This window comes from Cibotium barometz, chromosome 1 (assembly GCF_041138505.1).
Source record: "Cibotium barometz isolate CiBa-2024 chromosome 1, ASM4113850v1, whole genome shotgun sequence".
Classification (NCBI taxonomy): domain Eukaryota; kingdom Viridiplantae; phylum Streptophyta; class Polypodiopsida; order Cyatheales; family Cibotiaceae; genus Cibotium; species Cibotium barometz.
Window position 1 is genome coordinate 30,489,667 of NC_141046.1, and position 19,047 is coordinate 30,508,713.

General features: G+C 41.0%; 1 protein-coding gene and 1 pseudogene across 2 annotated transcripts; one reads left to right on the plus strand and one right to left on the minus strand.

Annotated features, from left to right (window-relative positions):
• Positions 1-8,859: 8,859 nt before the first annotated feature.
• LOC147641860 (uncharacterized) lies at positions 8,860-18,503 on the minus strand. Of its 2 annotated transcripts, XM_086800430.1 has the most exons (8): positions 18,100-18,503; positions 12,713-12,885; positions 12,396-12,448; positions 12,183-12,300; positions 11,954-12,076; positions 11,675-11,867; positions 10,087-10,174; positions 8,860-9,432 (listed from the first exon to the last, which is right to left on the minus strand). In XM_086800430.1, the coding sequence occupies exons 1-8, from the start codon at positions 18,385-18,387 to the stop codon at positions 9,389-9,391; spliced, it is 1,080 nt and encodes a 359-aa protein (XP_086656556.1). In that variant the 5' UTR covers positions 18,388-18,503; the 3' UTR covers positions 8,860-9,388. The 2 variants fall into 2 exon arrangements, with proteins under 2 accessions (XP_086656556.1, XP_086656547.1); XM_086800421.1 differs by lacking the exon at positions 10,087-10,174.
• LOC147641861 (uncharacterized) lies at positions 12,968-14,363 on the plus strand (annotated as a pseudogene).
• Positions 18,504-19,047: the final 544 nt, after the last annotated feature.

Sequence of the window (19,047 nt, forward strand, 5' to 3'; positions counted from 1 at the left end):
GTGCCTTCATAAAACATGTGGGCTTTATCTCTTGTATTTCTTTGACCATATATGCATAATGATGGGCTTTATACCCATCATATTTTAACTTGTCCACTAGATATCTCAATGTCTCATTTTCATCCAATACACCCATCTCTTCATCCATGGCATCTTCCCAATGATTATGTCCAAGTGCCACCTCAAAACATGTGATATCTATCCCTTGTATTGCTTTGACCATATATACATAATGATGGGTTTGTATACCCATCATATCTCAACTTATCCATTAGATATCTCAATGTCTCATTTTTATCCAATGCAGCCATCTCTTCATCCATGGAATCTTCCCAATGATTATGTCCAAGTGCCTTCTCAAAACATGTATTGATTTGACCATATATACATAATGATGGGTTGTATACCCATCATATCTGAACTTGTCCACTAGATATCTCAATGTCTCATTTTTATCCAAGGCAGCCATCTCTTCATCCATGGGATCTTCCCAATGATTATTTCGAAGTGCCATCTCTCTTGTATGTTTTTGACCATATATGTATAATGATGGATCGTATACCCATCATATCTCAAAACATGTGGGATCCATCTCTCTTGTATTTTTTTGACCATTTATGTATAATGATGGGTTGTATACCTATCATATCTCAACCTTTTCAATTGATATTTGACCCTCATAGACATAGCAGTGTCTTTGTACACTTGGTGTACAAAGAGCTATATAAAGAGCCAACCTGTTCTCATGCATAGTGGGGTTATAACATATATAACCTTTCTACTTAAGGGTAGAAGCATGAAAGGATGTATATACTTTTGGCCAAACTTGTACTATACTTTTTTCCCTGGTTAACAATTGAGTTTGGGTAGGTTAAGTAGAGTCAAATTTTATTTTTAGGGAAGGTATGGTGGCCTAAAACTTATTTTTAGATTTAGGAATCTCGCCAAGCCACAACACCTCACCTAACCATGATTTGAAACGCACGCTACTTTCCTATCTGTCGTGCGCTCCTCACCCTCTGCAGTTTAAGGAGCTCGTACGCCCTAACCTCTGCATGCACAAATACAAAGCTCTCTGAAAGGTAAGGTTTATGGTTTCCTTCTTGTATCCTATTGTTTGGCTCTCTCTCTCTCTCTCTCTCTCTCTCTCTCTCTCTCTCTCTCTCTCTCTCTCTCTCTCTCTCTCACGCATACACACCAAAGCAACATAATAGCAGGTGACGTGTTGTTGCTGTTCACATTTTTTTTTATGTGCTGGAATTGCATGCAACCATTTGCTAGCTGGTAGCCATGCCAAAAGCAAGACAATGCAGCAACAAAGAAGTTCTTGGCAATTGGCTGTACTTTTATTGAATGAAGCAGCCAAACCAAGACAAGTCCATGAGAAAATGGATGGAGGAGACATGGGGGGGATGGTAGCCCCTCCTACTCAGCGGGGGTTTAGATTGGGCTCAATCAAACAAGGATTGGTTTCCCGACCTCATGGTGTTTTACAAGTCCATATACGAGAGCGAGACAGTTTTGAACAATGAGGTTGGCACTGTATTTGCATGCACATTTGCTGCACACAAGCATGGTGTGCTCGACTTCAAGACACAAAGATGCAACCAAAAAAAATCCAAAGAAAGCGTTGTCTACACCAATAGCAGCAGCAAAGGAGCAGGAGGATGTAAAACCAACCCCTCTAGATGGGACCTCTTCAAGGCTTGCTTCATTAGTACTTGTGTATGAAAGTTAAATTCCAAAGAATCTCCTACATGAGACGTAGATTAGAAAAGAGTCTACGTGCAGGAGAGATCGCCTAAGCAATGCAAGATGTGTCTACGGCATAGAAGGTAGTTAATGAGTACATCACTACCAAAATGTTCCTTTAGAGAAATCTCAATGGCCTGCATGCAGTTGCCAGCTAGCCAGTCAATGAGGATCCCACATTTTGTAGCTATGCGAATGACCTTGCGGATGTATGCTAAAAATGTACAAAGCATGGTAGAAAAGCTCACGCGTAGTGGGAAACTATTCTCCTACTAAAATATATAAGGTCAGTCCATAGCGTGAACCCAACTACACGAGCTAACGCTATAACTATGCCATAACTCTAGTAAAACAAAGTGGCCATATCATATAATGGGCTGCATGTCACCCATGATCTCACCAACCATGCCAGTGGCATAAGTGTGGAGCTATCATCCTAGCATGTCATCCAATTTGCACTAGAGTTGAGCTCGATATTTCGATAGACTTGAGATCAACAAATACTATACGCTTAGATACCCTGCCGATACCTTGTACTATGGCTTAAGATCATATCAGACACTATATACCCTTTTGATTGCTATATTGAGTCGATTCAAGGCTACAGTAATGGACGCCATCCTTTTGTTAGTCGTCTTGATGAAAGCTAAGGGAAACACTAGTATCAAATTCAATCCAACTTTCTTCACACCTATATACATAGATTTCAACAATCATCATCTCCTTTAATCACCTCGTTTCTTTATATATATCTAGCACATGCTATCTAGTGATTTGAGCATGTAATGATCTACCACACATCATCACTAGTAAAGGCAAGCATCATTTACACTGTCTAATGTATTTCTTTATATATATCTAGGACATGCTATCTAGTGATTTGGGCATGTAAAGATCTACTACACATCATCACTAGCAAAGCAAAAGCAGCCCTACCCTTAGCATTAAACATGCTACCAGTTAAGGCAAACCAGGATGTCGGATTACTTTTACAATAACTCAGAGCAACAAAGAAGACATATAACTCTAATGATGCGAATGAAAAATATAAAACTCCCATCACCCCAAGCAGAAGAATCAGAAGAGAGTTTGAATCATTTTTGGGGGATGATTGGAGTTGCCACCACTAACTAACTAGAAAGGAGTTTAATGTATCATGGGACATGTTGGATATTAAAAAACATTCGTAATATTTTATGCTAACTGAGCACGACTCTTATATCAATTAATGATTGTGTTTGAGTGGATTGAAGAGTGTCAACAAGCCTATGACAAACTTAAACATGCATTGGAAAATGCACCAATTTTATAAGCACCGCAAATGGGATTTGAATTTTCATGTCTATGTGGATGCTTTGAGCTTTGAAGTTGGGTGCATTCTCATGCAACCTGGAGAGCACAAGATAGATATCTACTTTTCTAGTAGTTATAATTAAGTGTATCTGCTCTATCTACTTTGCTAGTAGTTATAATTGATTGTATTGAAAATCAACTATACCACCACATAAAGAGAAGGGTTAGGCATGGTTTATGCTATAAAGAAATTTTGGCTTACCTTTTGGCTAACAAGTTTATATTTTTCATGGATCACTAAGCTTTATTGTATTTGGTGTGTACAAATACTATGAAACCAAATGGATTACATGATGGTTTTTTAATTCTTATGGAATTAAGGACAGTTGTCTCCCAGAAGGGATCACATCATGTTCATGATGATCATCTATCCTAAATAACTAATAGAAAGTTGCTAATTCGAGTGGACGATAACCTCCTCTATTGTTTTAAGTTCAGTTGGTACCAGAATTGGGCGAGAAAATTGTTCATCATTTGTCTTACATGGACTTCAATCAATAAAGATAGGGTTAGATGACTCTTTAAGGAAGCCACACCTTATCAATTGATAGTACGTCATATGTATAAAGAGGGAGGGATGGATGGCAAAGGCACACAACTTGAGAGGATGAATTCCTCTTCATCTTGAACTCCATCCTAAAACATCCACATGATGGGGTAGCATGAGCATGTGGACATTCTATTACTAAAACCATGGCTTGGAAAGTAATGCAAGATAGCTATGGTGGCCGACTTTATTTGGTGACTTAGGTGAGTTTTTTAAGCCATGTGATGAGTGAATGCCAAATATTTGCTTCTAGAAACCCTTTGAAAAGAGGAGTATCAACTTTGTTGGTCTTTTTTAACCTATCACACAAAGGAACTTAGGTGAAACATATCATTGTGGCAACAACATTTGCAATATATCATTATTGCCACATACTACATGACCAAAAGGCTTGTGTGGGAACCACTATTAAATGTTTATATGAGAATATCATTACTCGGTTCAGGTGTTCACTTGAACTAGTTATTAGTGACGTTCACATTTTATTAATAATGAAGTGGGCAGGTTATTACTTACATATAAATTACGTAATTCTTAGTAATTTATTGCTTACAATCCTCAAGACAATGGTCAAGTAGAGATCACCAACAAGACATTATCTATTCTTACCAACAATATTGAAGCCAATCAAAGTGGCAGGGAGCATAAGCTCACATTTATACTTGCACTATGGGCTTATCAAATAGCTTACAAGTTTTTCCACAAACACCACTCCTTTTAATTTGGCCTTTGGGCTAGAAGTAGTCATGCCAATGGAGTCTAGGTGTTGCTATTTAGGAATGGCTAAATGGTAATACTTTATCGTAAAGATTAGTGACCCTTGATAAGATTGATGAGACAAGACATAGAGCTAATCATGGAATGCTTATTGAGAAAGTAAGGTGAAAGCAATGGTTTGACAAAAAAAATTAACAAAAGAGATATGGTTATTTTGTATAGTGTACAAAATGGTAAATGCAAGTTGAATTACAAGGGACTAGAACCTTTTAGGGTCATGGAGCTTACACCCATGGATCATGTGAGAATCAAGAACTTGGGTGGTGTGTAAATGGACAAGTATTTTAATGGAATAAAGGTAAAGCACTATCATGGCCATTTGAGATTGAAGACATACTAATTCTAGATCCACAAAAAAAGGGAGAAAAATAAGCAAGTGCTTAAGCTTAAAAAAGAGCTCAATATGAGGCTAAAGATAGAGATGAGACGCTTTGTGGATGAACCTCTCTTATAGTTTAACATGGCCATGACCTTACTACAAGACCTTGACAGTGATGACTTGAGTCACCTAGAGTAATGATTAGCATCCACCATCATGGTGGCATTGTTAGTGAAGTGCCTACACTTCTTGATACATGCACTAGTCACGGTTTCTATTTGATCAAGCCTTATACTCTTCCATAACCATGCCTACCAAATCAATTGTTTTCTGAATCTTTAAATCAATCAACTCAAGCAAACTCTTCTAGTTACTTCAACCAAGATAACCATTCAAGAGTGACAACTGGTAATAAAGTGCCTATATGAGCTCAAAATATAAAGTTGTATTACAACCAAGCCCTCTAAGAGACATTGCTATATTACAACCAAGCATCCAAGGACAAAGTATAAAGTTGTATTACAACCAAGCCCTCCAAGGGGTGTTGTATTACAACCAAACCTCCAAGGGATAGTGGTGGGCATCTATTGAGCTATTAGAGGTACATGGTTACTACTAGGACAATTAAGACTAGGGCAATGCTATTGTGTTAGTTACACACAGGTATACCAAGGCTAGGTAAAGATGAAGCTATGCAAGTCCTAAAAAAGATAGCAACGGGAGCTCGCACTATGTATCAACAACATAACCAGATTTGTCCTAAAACATTTTTTATGAGCCTAAGCATTTTATAAAGGGAACATAGGGATTTGGGTACCCAAGGTAGGTTGTAAGGCTCATCATACGACCCAAGAAACATGATCATAAGCTAGCAACCTAAGAAACGTGATCATAAGCTAGCACAACACATGGAGGTAGCCTTGACTTCCTTGGAGTTGTGGGTGTGATAACCCGTCTTCTAGATCCTTACTCCGTTATCACTCACCGGAGAGCTCTATATACCACTTTTGATTATGAAAAGGGGGGATTTATATCATGTCTCAAGTTCAAATCTTTCTTCTTCTCTTGAGCTCTTACTTTCTTGCTTGCTTGATTGTAGGGTGCATGCTTGTGTGTGTGGATGGGGTGTCTTGAGTGTGCATGCTTGCTTGGTTGAGTGAGAGTGTGATTGAGCATGATTGGAGAAAAAGGTGGTTTAAGCTTCTAGCTTAGTCTTTGCCTTTTGGAAGAATTACTTAGTTGATTAGAGAGTAGAGGAAGGATGTAAACAAGAGGGATTTACACACCTCTTGGCCTCTTTAGCCTCTCCAATAGGAACTTCCATGATACAAGACACATGATCTAACCACTAGCACTATGGTTCCCTACTAGAGAGTAAGAAGGTCCTTTAGCCACTATCACTATGATCCAAGACAAGTGGTCTAACCACTAGCACTACAGTTCCTTGCTAGAGAGCAAGAAGGTTTTTAACATGAATAAATGGCACCATTACTGAGGATCAAACTAGTCTTGGATGAGGTACGCAAGTAGAGCTATTTTTTTACTAAAAAATCTTCTATTTTTTCCATTCTATCTTGCTCTTAGATGCAAATCCTTGGTAGATTGTTGAGGAAATGTGCATGCCACTACACAGGCACATGCGGTGGAAGAAGTATGAAGCTAAAAAGCAGACCAATCCTCCTCTTCTAAATTTCCCAAGGTTCGAGTCATCGTCGTTTGGTATGCTTCCGATCGAAGGGTGGATGGGTGGATGTGTAGGTTGATGTGCAAGATGATAGTCCAGTTTATTGCCTCATATCAGGATGCCTCAAATATTGTCATCCAAGCCGCCATCAAATTCCTTGATAAAATCCAGATATGTTTACAAGATTCCAAAGATGAGAAGGTACCCATGCAATGGCACAAGTACGATAAATCTCATGTGTAGGGTCCTTCAACACCAATCTTGGACCCACTCTATGCCAGATTTATAGATTATTTGCACAAGAATTCAATTTTTGGAGGCATTTAGAATAGGAGATGTTCTCTTTAGAGTTCATCTTCTCATGCTATAATTTTGTATTCACCAACAATAAAGGCAAAACCACTTTAACATCTAAAGGTAGTGCAACAATTGCAACACTTCCACATAATGCAAACATTGTGAAGATGAATTGAAGATCCTCACATTGTGAAGATGAATTGAAGATCCTCACATTTACGTACCCATCTTTCACGACTTTCGAGGATAGAAGTAGGTCTATGCAAGGGGGGTTGTTAACTCTTTTTCATACACCCAAAATCTCCACCTCTAGCCTAAGATGTATTCACATTATGTATATAGGCCATAGGCTATTGATGAATTAAAGCCAGCCACCACAACCAAAGTCTTGTAAACATAGGTAGAGATAGGAATTGTGTACCCACTTAAGTTGGATGGTTGAGCAAAGCCTTTTGTATATATACAACTTTTGATAATGTGAAGGAGAAAATTCTATCATTTCTAAAGTGCAAAGCTTTCTTCTTCTCTTGAGCTCTTACCTTCTTGTTTGTTTGATTGTAGAATGCATGCTTGTGTAAGTGGATGGAGTAGGTTGAGTGTGCATACTTGCGTTCTTGACTGATTGTGATTGAGTATGATTGGAGAAGAAAGTGGTTCAAGCTTTCTACCTTAACCATTTACTTTTGGAAGGAATACTTAGTTTATTAAACAAGAATGATTAGCATACATCTTGGCCTCTTTAGCCCCTCCAAAGGGACTTCCATGATCTAACCACTAGCACTATGGTTCCTTGATAGAGAGCAAAAAGGTTTTTGATATGAACATACATTGATGTACCAAGGATGGTGCAAAGAGAATAAGCTCTTATTTTGGTGTACTTTTTATTGCATATGGAGATTATCAACGTGACAATAGATGTTGGTAACAAGCATGCAAAACGTAGTGACATCATTAAAAAGCGATAAGGATGTGACTCCCTTGCAAAAGGAAGTAGCTCAAGATCTAGTTGGAGAAGGAGGCAACTTAACCTTCTCAAGAATACGTATTGAGCGCTTCTCAAAGAACTTACTGGAATCATGGAAAGTGATGCTAATGTGACTCCCTTTCAAAAGCAATTAGCTCAAGAAAGTGTAGTTGGACAAAGAGGCAACTCAACATGCTCAAGAGCACATACTAAGCAAGTGCTGTTCTACAATTGTGTGCTTTTTTGTGAACTACAAGAAAACTATTAGATTGGATCCGTGTTTGTTGATGTGCAAGAAAGATCTCTAGATCAAGGTGGTGCTAGTTGGAGTGTACTCTCATTTGGTTCATTGTAACAAGGCAAACCCAAGGGCCCCAAATTTCAAGCATTAACCTAGCAAGAAGTCGTGTATGGACTACTAAAATAATTTACGCTATTTTCAAGACATACTAAGAAGATAATAACTATGCAATGAAGAGCATACAAGTAGGATGAGAACGTAAAAAACTACAATAGCAAGAACGGTGGAGGTGGTTGGGAGAGCGCTTAGCTTAAAGAAGGCACTCATCTCTAGCTTGTTGGAGCAAAGCACAATGTAAGTGTAAATTTTGTATTATGCAATGCTGAAAAAAAAACCCCATTCACTGCACTTTCAATACCAAAAGTATGTTTTTCTAAATGGGGAAGGACATGCTTCCCAATGTTTATAAATTTAAGGTGTGGTCTCCCATCTCCTAACTATACCTTGTATGTGGTCTTTTTTTTCACTCACTCACTCATGCACTTGATAAGCATAGCTACAATATGGTTAGCTACATGTATAAGAAGTCTATAAGAAGATTATTATGTCTTCAACAATCGGAGCATCTGACTCCTTACAGATAATTACTCTTGAAATTCCAGAAGGGTACTTTTGATATCAACATTGTTAAAAACTAATCTTTAACTCTAAACATAATATAACTTAGCTATGATAAGGGTTAGCAAGTGGAATTCTCAACGAGTCTATATAAAATCACAAAAAAGGATGGAACATATTGACTCTTCTAGGAGTAGAAACTTCAAATGACTACCCCCACCCTAAGCATTCTAGGATAGCCAGTATAAGGGCATTCCAATTTTCCAAATTTCTTTGATGGCATAGACAGGATAAATTGTAAAGCGTCTGACTTTAATCGACGAAGAAATGAGATAATTGGAGAGAAACCAATGCCCGATCAGAAAGTGATGAACTCCACTTACATTATGTCCTTGATATCATGCTGGTTAGCAATAAACACCAACCATAGCATCTAACACAACCCACCTTGCATAGACAAATATATACATGACTCGGCATTGCTGTCTTAGCCTGTCACTGATTAATCACAATCTGGCAGATTGGCAAAAGGTAGACATGTATCTTAATGATGGGCTTAACTATTTGAACTTGTTCTAAGACCTTCAAAGCCCCACATTTAATAACCATGAAATAATGGATGGTTCCACTTTATATGTTTGCTCGTGCTGATGCTGAAACAAGGAGTTTTGACCTAGTGCAGGAGGACCAGTAGTCCTCATTTTAGGAAATGCACCCATTGCTCCAAGATTCCAGATGAGCCATACCATGGCCTATGAGGATATCTCGCTCCCACCGGGGAATGATACACACCATCCAAAGTAATATTCCTAGCACCATCCAGATGAGCTGACACTTCAGGTACCACTCCATCCCCCCATACATCTGCTTGCCCACAGACCTGACAAAAGAAAACCAACAGTGTTAAAAACATCTGCATCCTATACCAGCTTATACTTCATCACAAAACTATTCCACGTATGGCATTGCGCAATTGATTATTTTTTCAGCCAAATGCCATCCATAGTAAGTGTGAATAAACTCCCATGGGTCAAGAATGATACAAGAAACACATTGCAAAAACAACATGCATGCAAATGTACACACCACCACAAATGCACGAAGAAGTCATTTGTGATCATGACCACATGAAAGCATGTTTCACGGTTCAATGTATTGATGCAATTTGAGTTGGAAAAACCCTTTGGCAAGGCCAATCAATGTAACTGTCACCATTTCACAAAAATTAGTTGGGAATTGATTTTGAAGGCTTTACATGCTTCCAAAAAAGAATCTATAAGAGTAATCCACTTCCTTCTATATTTTCTCAAACATGGCAAGTCCTCGGATAGACATTTATCCTAACCTTCAAAACCTCACACAACTGGGTAAGCGGTTTTATAGATGTAAAACCCATGGTTGGTTGGGTACAACACTAAAAAACTAATATGCTTTTGTCTAGTAATATCAGCCCTTGGGTCAAAATATCCACAACATTGATATTACATGCATCATCTATGCTGGTCAGTCTGTGTCAAAGTAGCTAAGTACCCACCATTGAGTCCACAACCTGATATCACATGCATCATCCCCAGCATTGTTACATGTGCGGAAGCTCTGTGTCTTCTTTCAGCCCTAAGCACCTTTCATTGGAACACACAGATGCAGCCATGTATAAGCAATGGAGAGAAGAGAGAAAAACACAAAGTTTTCACCTAAACCTATAGTATATTCATAATATCCAAAAGAGTATATATGTCTATACAAATTCTTGGAGGCCTTATGCACATCTAAAAAGGAATCCTCCTAACTAAAAAGTCCTACACCTGTCCTAGTCTATGCTCTATCCCAAAAGGAATGAGATGATCAACACAATAATGTGCCTCGGCTTATAGAGGCCCCAAATCTGCCAGTCGGTCATCTATACTGCTGTTGGCTAGAGGACTCCCATTAAAAAAACTTCCAATAGATCCGTGGGAGCCCAATGAGCCTCAGAAAGATTGGACAAAAGTTGCACTCCTCTCAAAGTACGAGCGTTATCGGAAGAAGAGAAGTTTCCTCGGGCAAAGAGGAAAAGGACAATGCCGCCAGGATCCAATCCCTAGCCAAGAGTGGGAAGAATGAGACCTGAAAATCTTTCCAAAATCTGCATGTAAGATTGTAAGCTCATCTTCAGAGTAAAGGATTGTTCACCCGGCCAGTTGGGGTGGAGGATAATTGGCTTGGGGAGAAGCCATAATGCCAATCAAAGGGCGGGGGGGCAGCCAACTTGAACACAGTAATTTTTTTTCCGTATTTGATGCAGGCAAAGAAGTGCGACAGGCAGGAGGAGGGGCTTATCTGCACAGGAGAAGGGAGAAGAAGGTGAGAGGCAGAGAAGGTGGTGAGCAAACAGAGAGGAGAGGGCACGGTGAATGGGAAATGCCCAAAGAAGGGGGATATGGCAGGCAGAGGGAGAAGGGGAGTAGTAGCAGGCAGGAGGAGTAGATGGCGGATGGGTTAAGGGGTGATAACTCTTAAGCCAATGCTTTCTGCCACTAATAGTATTCTTAGTTAAATTCCTCCTTTACCTCACTTTTAACATACTCCTCCATTGATGATAAGAATTGGTCGATTAATTATTTTCTTAATTTAAAAAAAAAACTCAAAAAAACAATAATTCCATCCATTGAAAAACGGTAGAACAAGAAGTGAAAAATTGGGGATTCTACAAAATGGAAAAGTTGGGGTAAATATAGAGAGAAAACAATTGGTTAAAATCTCAAGAGCACTAAAACTTGAAAATTTGGAGAAACTGACTGCTTTGTGAGAAATTGGGGATTATGAGCAGTATAAAAGAATTGGGAATCGGGGTACAATTGTGGAGAAATGAGAAGTTTGGAGGAACAAAGGAAAAATTGAGGGACATGAGCTCATTACTATGCTATCCCCAAGCATAACCAACCCAAGGATCCCAGATGCAAAAAGTTTTAAGTCCACTATCACCATGTTGGGTATCGTCGAACTTGAAGAACTTATGGCAGGAGTCTTGCTATGGACGTCAAAATTTTAACTTGAAAAACTTATTCCTTGCATGTTTAGGATCAGCCATTGCCTAGCAGTCACATGTAAGTGGACAAAATCCCATTAGGAAAAGTATATACCTGTTTGTAGCCCTGCCCCACCATGCGAGCTTGAAATGTTGCCACCCTTTTTTTTTGTTTGCCATCATTTTCCAAGCTTCTTGTTTCAGAAACAGTGCTGAATTGCTGCTTATCTGCAGCAACAATGGTACCTAGTCCTGTTGTAGCAACCACTGGTACTTCGGCAGGGAAAAAACATTCACCTTTTAAGAACCTGTTTATACAAAACAAGCAAGCTAAGCACATCCATGAAAACACATTGCCTTGCATGGAGCCTTGGCATTTGGTTATAACAAGTACCTGCCTGCAACACAGATATATTTGACATCTGGTGCTAAGCAATTGCCTGGGCACACCTCATTCACATAATCAAGTAGGCCTCTAGTTTGGTCCACAACTCCCGGAACTCCCTTTGGAGGTGGCCTAGGCACATTGCCAAAAAAAATTCAGCACCTTCTGAAATGGATCACATGCTGGTAAAATATCTTTCAGACATTAAACTGCTGCCGTACGCTGCGAGATATCTTACAGATGGGGAGTTCCAAGAGACAAAAGCATGGCAATATCATTGATACCAAACTCAGACATGTACACTCGAGCCAGCCAACCCCCAGCAGAATGCCCAATCAACGACACTTTCATATCACCTGTGGACAATAAGCGATTGTTGTTAACTTGAGCACTCACAGCATGCATTCCAATTTAGAGTGATGGGCAATTGATAAGGTTTAGAAGTAGGCACCTTCTTCTGTTTCTTTTGCTGCTGTGATTGCTTTGTTCATCCTCTCAAAATACCTTTCAACATTCATAAAATTGATTGATTGTATAAAAACAATATCATCTTGGATAGGAAAAAATGTGTGTGCGCGCGTGCGTGCACATATGCATGCGGCTGACTACATACATGCATGCATGCATACATGCATACATGCAAAACACATACATGCATACATGCATACATGCATACATACATGCATGCATGCATACATGCATACATGCAAAACACTTCATGACAAGAGAAGGTAACCATAAGAACGTAATTCAATTACCACCACATACCAGTCTAATACAGGCCTAGGACAGAGCGTTCCTGCCCAATAATTTCTATCTAATAAGCACAGCATGCTCCTAAGCCAGTCTGGCCGCGATACTTGAGCGACTGTGGCAGAGAAGCCTTTCTCTTCGAGAAAAGATATCAATTCAAAGTAATCACTGGAGTTGTTACCTAGACCCTGCAATAAGAAAAATGATGTGCATCGTCTTACAAAGAGTGGTCACATGCAACCTTATTTTCAAGCACTGCAAAAGAGTGGTCACATCGCCTTAGAAAGAGTGGTCACATGCAACCTTAATTTCAAGTACTGCAAAAGGTGTGGGAAAACAGAGTGATTACAACAAGATGAACACCATAAATATATTGCTGAAAGACAAGCGGTTTTAATGACCTCTCTCTCTCTCTCTCTCTCTCTCTCTCTCTCTCTCTCTCTCAGAGTCAACCTTGGGAAAACCAAGGTTATGATCTTTAATACCTCTGCACAGTGGGTGAGTAGATCAGCTCCACAGTTCTCTTACAGAGGTGAGGTGTTGGAGTATGTTTCCTCCTATGTATACTTGGGGATTTTGTTTACTGGCCCAGCTTTCTCTACGAGGGCAGCCGCTGAGGTGAGATTGACAGGAGGATATGTTGCTCTGGGAACTTTAGAGAGGATGCGTTCACAGGTGCAGTTTCAGGAGCCTCGAACGAAGCTATGGCTTTTCGAGACTCTTGTATCCCCGACACTCTTATATGGTGTGCAGATTTGGGGGCCTAGTCTTGACCACCGCAGATGGTCAGGCGAGTCTCATGATGGCTGGAGACCACTAGAGAGATTGCTTGTGATGATGATTGCTAGGATGACTCACAGTAAGGCATCTGTCCCACACAAGATTATCCGGGCGGAGATGGGTGCGGCACCTATAGTGGTAGAGGCACTTACCAGATCATATCTACATGGACTATGGGAGCTTCCACAACATAGGTATGCTCAGTTGGCACTTGAGTCCTCCAAACAGCTGCCTGCAGAGGGGGATAGATCTTGCTGGTATGCACAGATGTCTACATGGTTTGAGCTACATGGGTTTTCTATGGACAGATTACCCCCTTTCCAGTATTCTTTGGATGCACCATCTCTCCCCCTGACACATAGGGAGATTAGCAGGGTCATCAGACAGGATCTCACCAGGTTGGACATTGAGAGGAGGTGGCTTACACCGACACAGGAGTTAGGGACAAAGATGGCTTTCTATAGAGATCATCTTCTCCATACCACTGAGGACGGGCTCATCATTCGCCCGAGATACATGGACACACACCTCTCACATGGCATTAGATGTGCTATTGGACAGATCCGCACTTCTTCCCACTAGTTACTGATTGAGACTGGTAGATATGGACCACAGAGACTGCTTGCAGAGGAGCGCATCTGCCGCTTGTGCAACATGGCGCCTGAGATAGAGGAGCACTATCTATGCCACTGTCCAGTCTACTATGAGATCCGAGGGAGATTTCATTCTCTTCAGAGAGGGTTTCGGACCCTTCTCTAGAGTGATGGACTTCACTGACTAGAGATGCCTCGGACTTTTCTTATTGGAGTTATGCCAGCATAGGGAGGCGTTTCTATGCAGCAGCGGACCCATGATCAGAGGACGAGTACAAAGACATTTGACTGACTATTTCAGTATTACTTTGCAGGTCATTGCTCAACCCCAGACTCCCTTAGCATCTACACCGAGTCGCCTCTCAAGGAGTGACACATGATCGGGTGCTACAGCTTAGTGGAGCCAGATGTCCGAGGCCTAGAGGACCCAACAGGAGATCTCGTATGCACCGGAGGATACAATTGATCATAGCCAGGCACCAGCAGAGGCCTACCAGGCAGTTTACCTCAGATGAGATTGGCCTCGTGTTACAGCGTCCCATGCGAGAGTTTCTCCGATGACATCCCCCCCGGATGCTATCACTCATTTGATTGTACCCTCTTTATATCATCTTTCTTGTTCCACAGACGGCTTGTATAGGACCTTTGATTGTGAATTTTGTCTCATAGGTCATTCTGGCCTTTTTGAAGACGTTAATATGACATTTCATCCCCCCCCCCCCCCCCCCCCCCACCTGCGCTAAGCTCAAGCCCTTTAGTTGGTGGATGACCTCCTCACTAGTGTGCCTCAGATGACACTCATGAATGAATTGGTTTGAACACAAGACCAAGGGGACCTATATATGGTGGTTTAGGGTAGCCAACTATGGCCAACTAGCACCCTTGTCCCCATTAGTCCACCCTCCGGCCTGCCCATTTCCACCGAGACTAGTTCCACAAACATAATACAAGATTGTGTCAACATGCCCAATACTCAAGCAACTTGTCCACACCTTCACAATGCATATGAGACCACACCTACCTAGTCAAGCAACACATGAGACCTTGGACTCCTCGGGAAGCTCACTATGTGGAGATGCTTGTCATACATCCAAGCACACTTTTTCCAACACCCCATCTGTATGGTTGTGAAGTTGATGTAGATATGTCGGTGCTATCTCTCTATGCAAACATCCAAATCCATGAACTGCTTCAAACCTTCCAATGAAACCAACTACATGTCTTCTGTCACAAACAGGCACCTGGTTATACAAAATTTAACACTTGACAAAATTATCATCCTCTGATCACTACCATGTCCCACATACACAGCCATACATCTTGTCAAAAGTACATGGCAATTGATTATACAATTTGGAAATACTGAAAAGAAATGACACAACTCTATTGCCTTAAGGGAGTAGGAGTTTCACAAGTACATGAAACGGGTGGCGTAGCCCAGCCATGCACCACCGTCTTTTCCAAAATAACCGTGCATGAAAACAATTCACAAATGCTATATTTGCCCACAAGTAGCCCACCTACATGCTAGCAATATGGTACCTAGCACCCTCTCCAAGATTGCCCAGCAATCCCGAAGAGAATGGAAGCCCAGCTTTCTGTAAATGTAGCCCAGCTACAATAAGATCAACCACCCCATGGCTGAAAAATAAGCCTTAGGAAAGTGCCCTGCACTTCCCAAGGGTTCTCCTGCGTAGCATTAGCAACAACCGGAACCAAAATGATTCTTCCACAGCTTCAATCTTTAGGAAAAGTCTTCTTCTTTTGCAAGCTTGAATGGAGAACTTCTATTCTAAAAATCAGAATTCAGCCAGCTTCTTAGTGTTTTTAGAGAGAGAAAACACTAAAATATGGCTAGGAAAATACTCTGCAACAGGTGCACTGGGTAGAGAAATGCACAAAGGCTAATTAGTGTGCTGAATTGGAGCTGAAAATCAGTATTTATAGAGCTGAAATCAGTCTAGAAGGAGGCGCCTAGAAGAAGAAAAGGAATGGAGAATGTTGCTCATGAAAAATTGTGGTAGGAGAACGATTTGTGCATGACTTTTTGGATCAACATGAGTGGCTACATGGAAAAGAGCAACTCGAGTAGATAAAAATTGTAGAAAGGCTTACTTTGCATGCTTTACTTTTTGAGTTAGCTGACTTGCATGATTTCCTTTGGAGAAAAGTGAGCTTGCTTGATTTACTTTTGAGAAAAGTAAGCTTGCATGCCATATTTTTAGGTGCATGAGAGGATAAAGCATTGCATGTTGCATACATGTAGCTAGAAAAGCTTGCATGTCGCATGCATGGGGGTTTCTCATCATGGAGAAGAAGATCACCAACCATAAATAACTGAACTGCCATGCATGCATGGAGATAGAAAACCCGCATAAGAGTGGGCTGCCTTCAAATATCTGCTATTCCTCTACAAATCCATCAATACAAGTTTCATCATGCCCACACATACGGGGACCACCCCTTGCACAGGGCTGATTGTATCATTGCTTCTTCATCATTATGCAGATTCTCTCTCTCTGTGCCGATGTCTCACGCTTTCCGCTGCCCACCTTTGACTGGGGCATACTCACTTAATGCATGCTGGGGCCCAAATCATATGTTGTGGGGCCTGCTCCTTATGTTCTATATGTTCGGTCAACAATGCTCCTATCTTTTAGTACTACGTATATCTCCCACAGTACTGCAGATATTCAAGCTCCCAATTTGACAAGTGCTTTTCCAGGTGCTGTTTCTTAAACCAATTAAAAGTGCAGACAGAGCTCAAGCTACATTTATGGACAGATCAACCCACATTAACAATGACAAGAACAGCAACAATCCTTTTTAGCCAATGCAGTTCTTGATGTAGTTAGTAGACTCGAAGACGCACCCGATCGGGCATGATTTCCCTCCCCATTGTTCTAAGATAAGCAGAACAGCATGTCACATGCATCATCGATGTGCCATACTACTGGAGAACTATGAAAGAGTAGATGAGTGTTGGCCATTCACAAGCCCTGTTTGATAAGGACAGTACTTGTGAGGATTAGGGTTGCACAAATGAAGCAGTAAGAGCCTGTCCAAAAGATACCAAACCCTCCTCATCTCCTAATAAAAGTCAGCCATGTCGTGAATACAAATTCCAAGTTACAAACAAAAAGATAACTAACGGAGGATAAATCCAGTCTCCCATCGGATCATGTCTTTGGATGATCCCCCATCCTGGAGTGAGGCCTCTCCACTCCACTTCTCATGCGTCTCTATGACCTAGCCTCTATGGCTGCGTAGTGATGTTGGTGGTTCTCAGCAAACCTATCTTTGGGCTCTTTCCCCTCAAATCAAGGCGACTCTAATGCCGAAGCTGAAAGAACTATAAGAGGCCCAAATCCCTCTCGGTGTAAAAAATAGCACCAGCTCTGGATCTCATGGTATACGCCATCCCAAGCTTAGCCTGTAAGTCCCTATATAAGTTATGTCTCCTTCCCTAGCCGGCACTTGCTAATTGCATGACCCTCCAATTATCCAGAACTTCAAACCCAACCACACCCGCGCCTGCATTTGTCTGTATATGAGCAAACGGGGTGCGGACCAGAACTACTGTATTTTGTTGAGAGCTGTTCATTTCAGAAATTGCTGTGTTTGAGCAATCTAGGTGAATCTACCTCCCCCCCTTCCATTCAAAGCTCCATGCTTCTCCATGGCACACCTAATACTGTCTCAGGCAAATTTTCACAGCAGCAAGTAGCCTAAGGCTGGCTCCCGAACATTCCCCACCTGTGGGGCAAGGTTGCCTGTCCATCCCTGCCTGCAGAGGGCCTCTGCTGATGGGCAGCAATGTTCTGTAACCAGGTAGCCCAAAACGCATTCAAGAGAGAATGCAGTTTAACAAGCAAAAATACACAGCAAGGTGAGTGTGCTCAACATCATCCAAGTCGTCCACGCAGCAATACCTTGGATGAACACAACACACGAGCAAAAACTGTTCCCCTACAATCTTTAGGTTTTATGGATCCTAACTCCATGAGGGCATCAAATGCTGTGACTTACTGGCAGGATGACGACAGGGCGAGGGCGGCCGGCAGAGATGGTGGACGGAGGACTGCTGATGCTGCAAGAACGGATCGGTGCCCTGGGCCGTCTGCACGAGGTAGGGTTAGGGTTTAGAGCGGCGAGGTAAGAAGATGATGGGACACGGCTGCCACAGAGAACTTGGTCATGACGATGGTGGTGGTGGTGGTGGTGGTGGTGGTGGTGAAGCTTGGGGCAGCTCATGGCTGGTGGTAACTGGAAACCATTTCGCCTACACTTTGAAAGTTGTTGAAGATGTACACACATACACACACATCTACAATGACGAACACAGGGCCAGCATGCACGTAATGCGCTGCTCTGAGCTACCAGTTTGACTCCATGCTGGCGCGCCTTCCTTCCTCTAACTGTTTTCCATACATTTCCCTAGCTTTTCATTCATTGAAGTAAAAATTCCTTTCATTTATGACTGGCCATGTTTTTTTAAAAAAAATTGGGCTATTTAATTTAATGCTTTTATCATCATCTTAGCATTATAAAATTTTCTATATGTCCTTTTCCAAGATTCAACTAGACACCATGGAAGATGAAATAGTTTTTCTTTGTAACCTTTAAAAATACTTTTAATTAAAAAAACTTTGCTATGGTTTGAGAGCTCCCACTACGAAAAACTTTTTTACATTAATCCATATTATGGTGTGAACACTAATAAATACGACCAAGTAGGATGTATTAAAAAGGATGTACGTTATGTTTATAAATAAAAATAATGCATGGTGAGATTCGCATCAAAGTGTCATTCTCAATGTTACACTATTACCAATATACATAATAGCATTATGATAGTAAATGGCTCTCAATTTTGGCCAGGTGGCTTGCCCTATATGGATCTTATTTTTTGTACACAAATAGTGTGAATTGTTGATAAACATTAATATGAGCAATGTCTCTGATTGTTAATTTGTT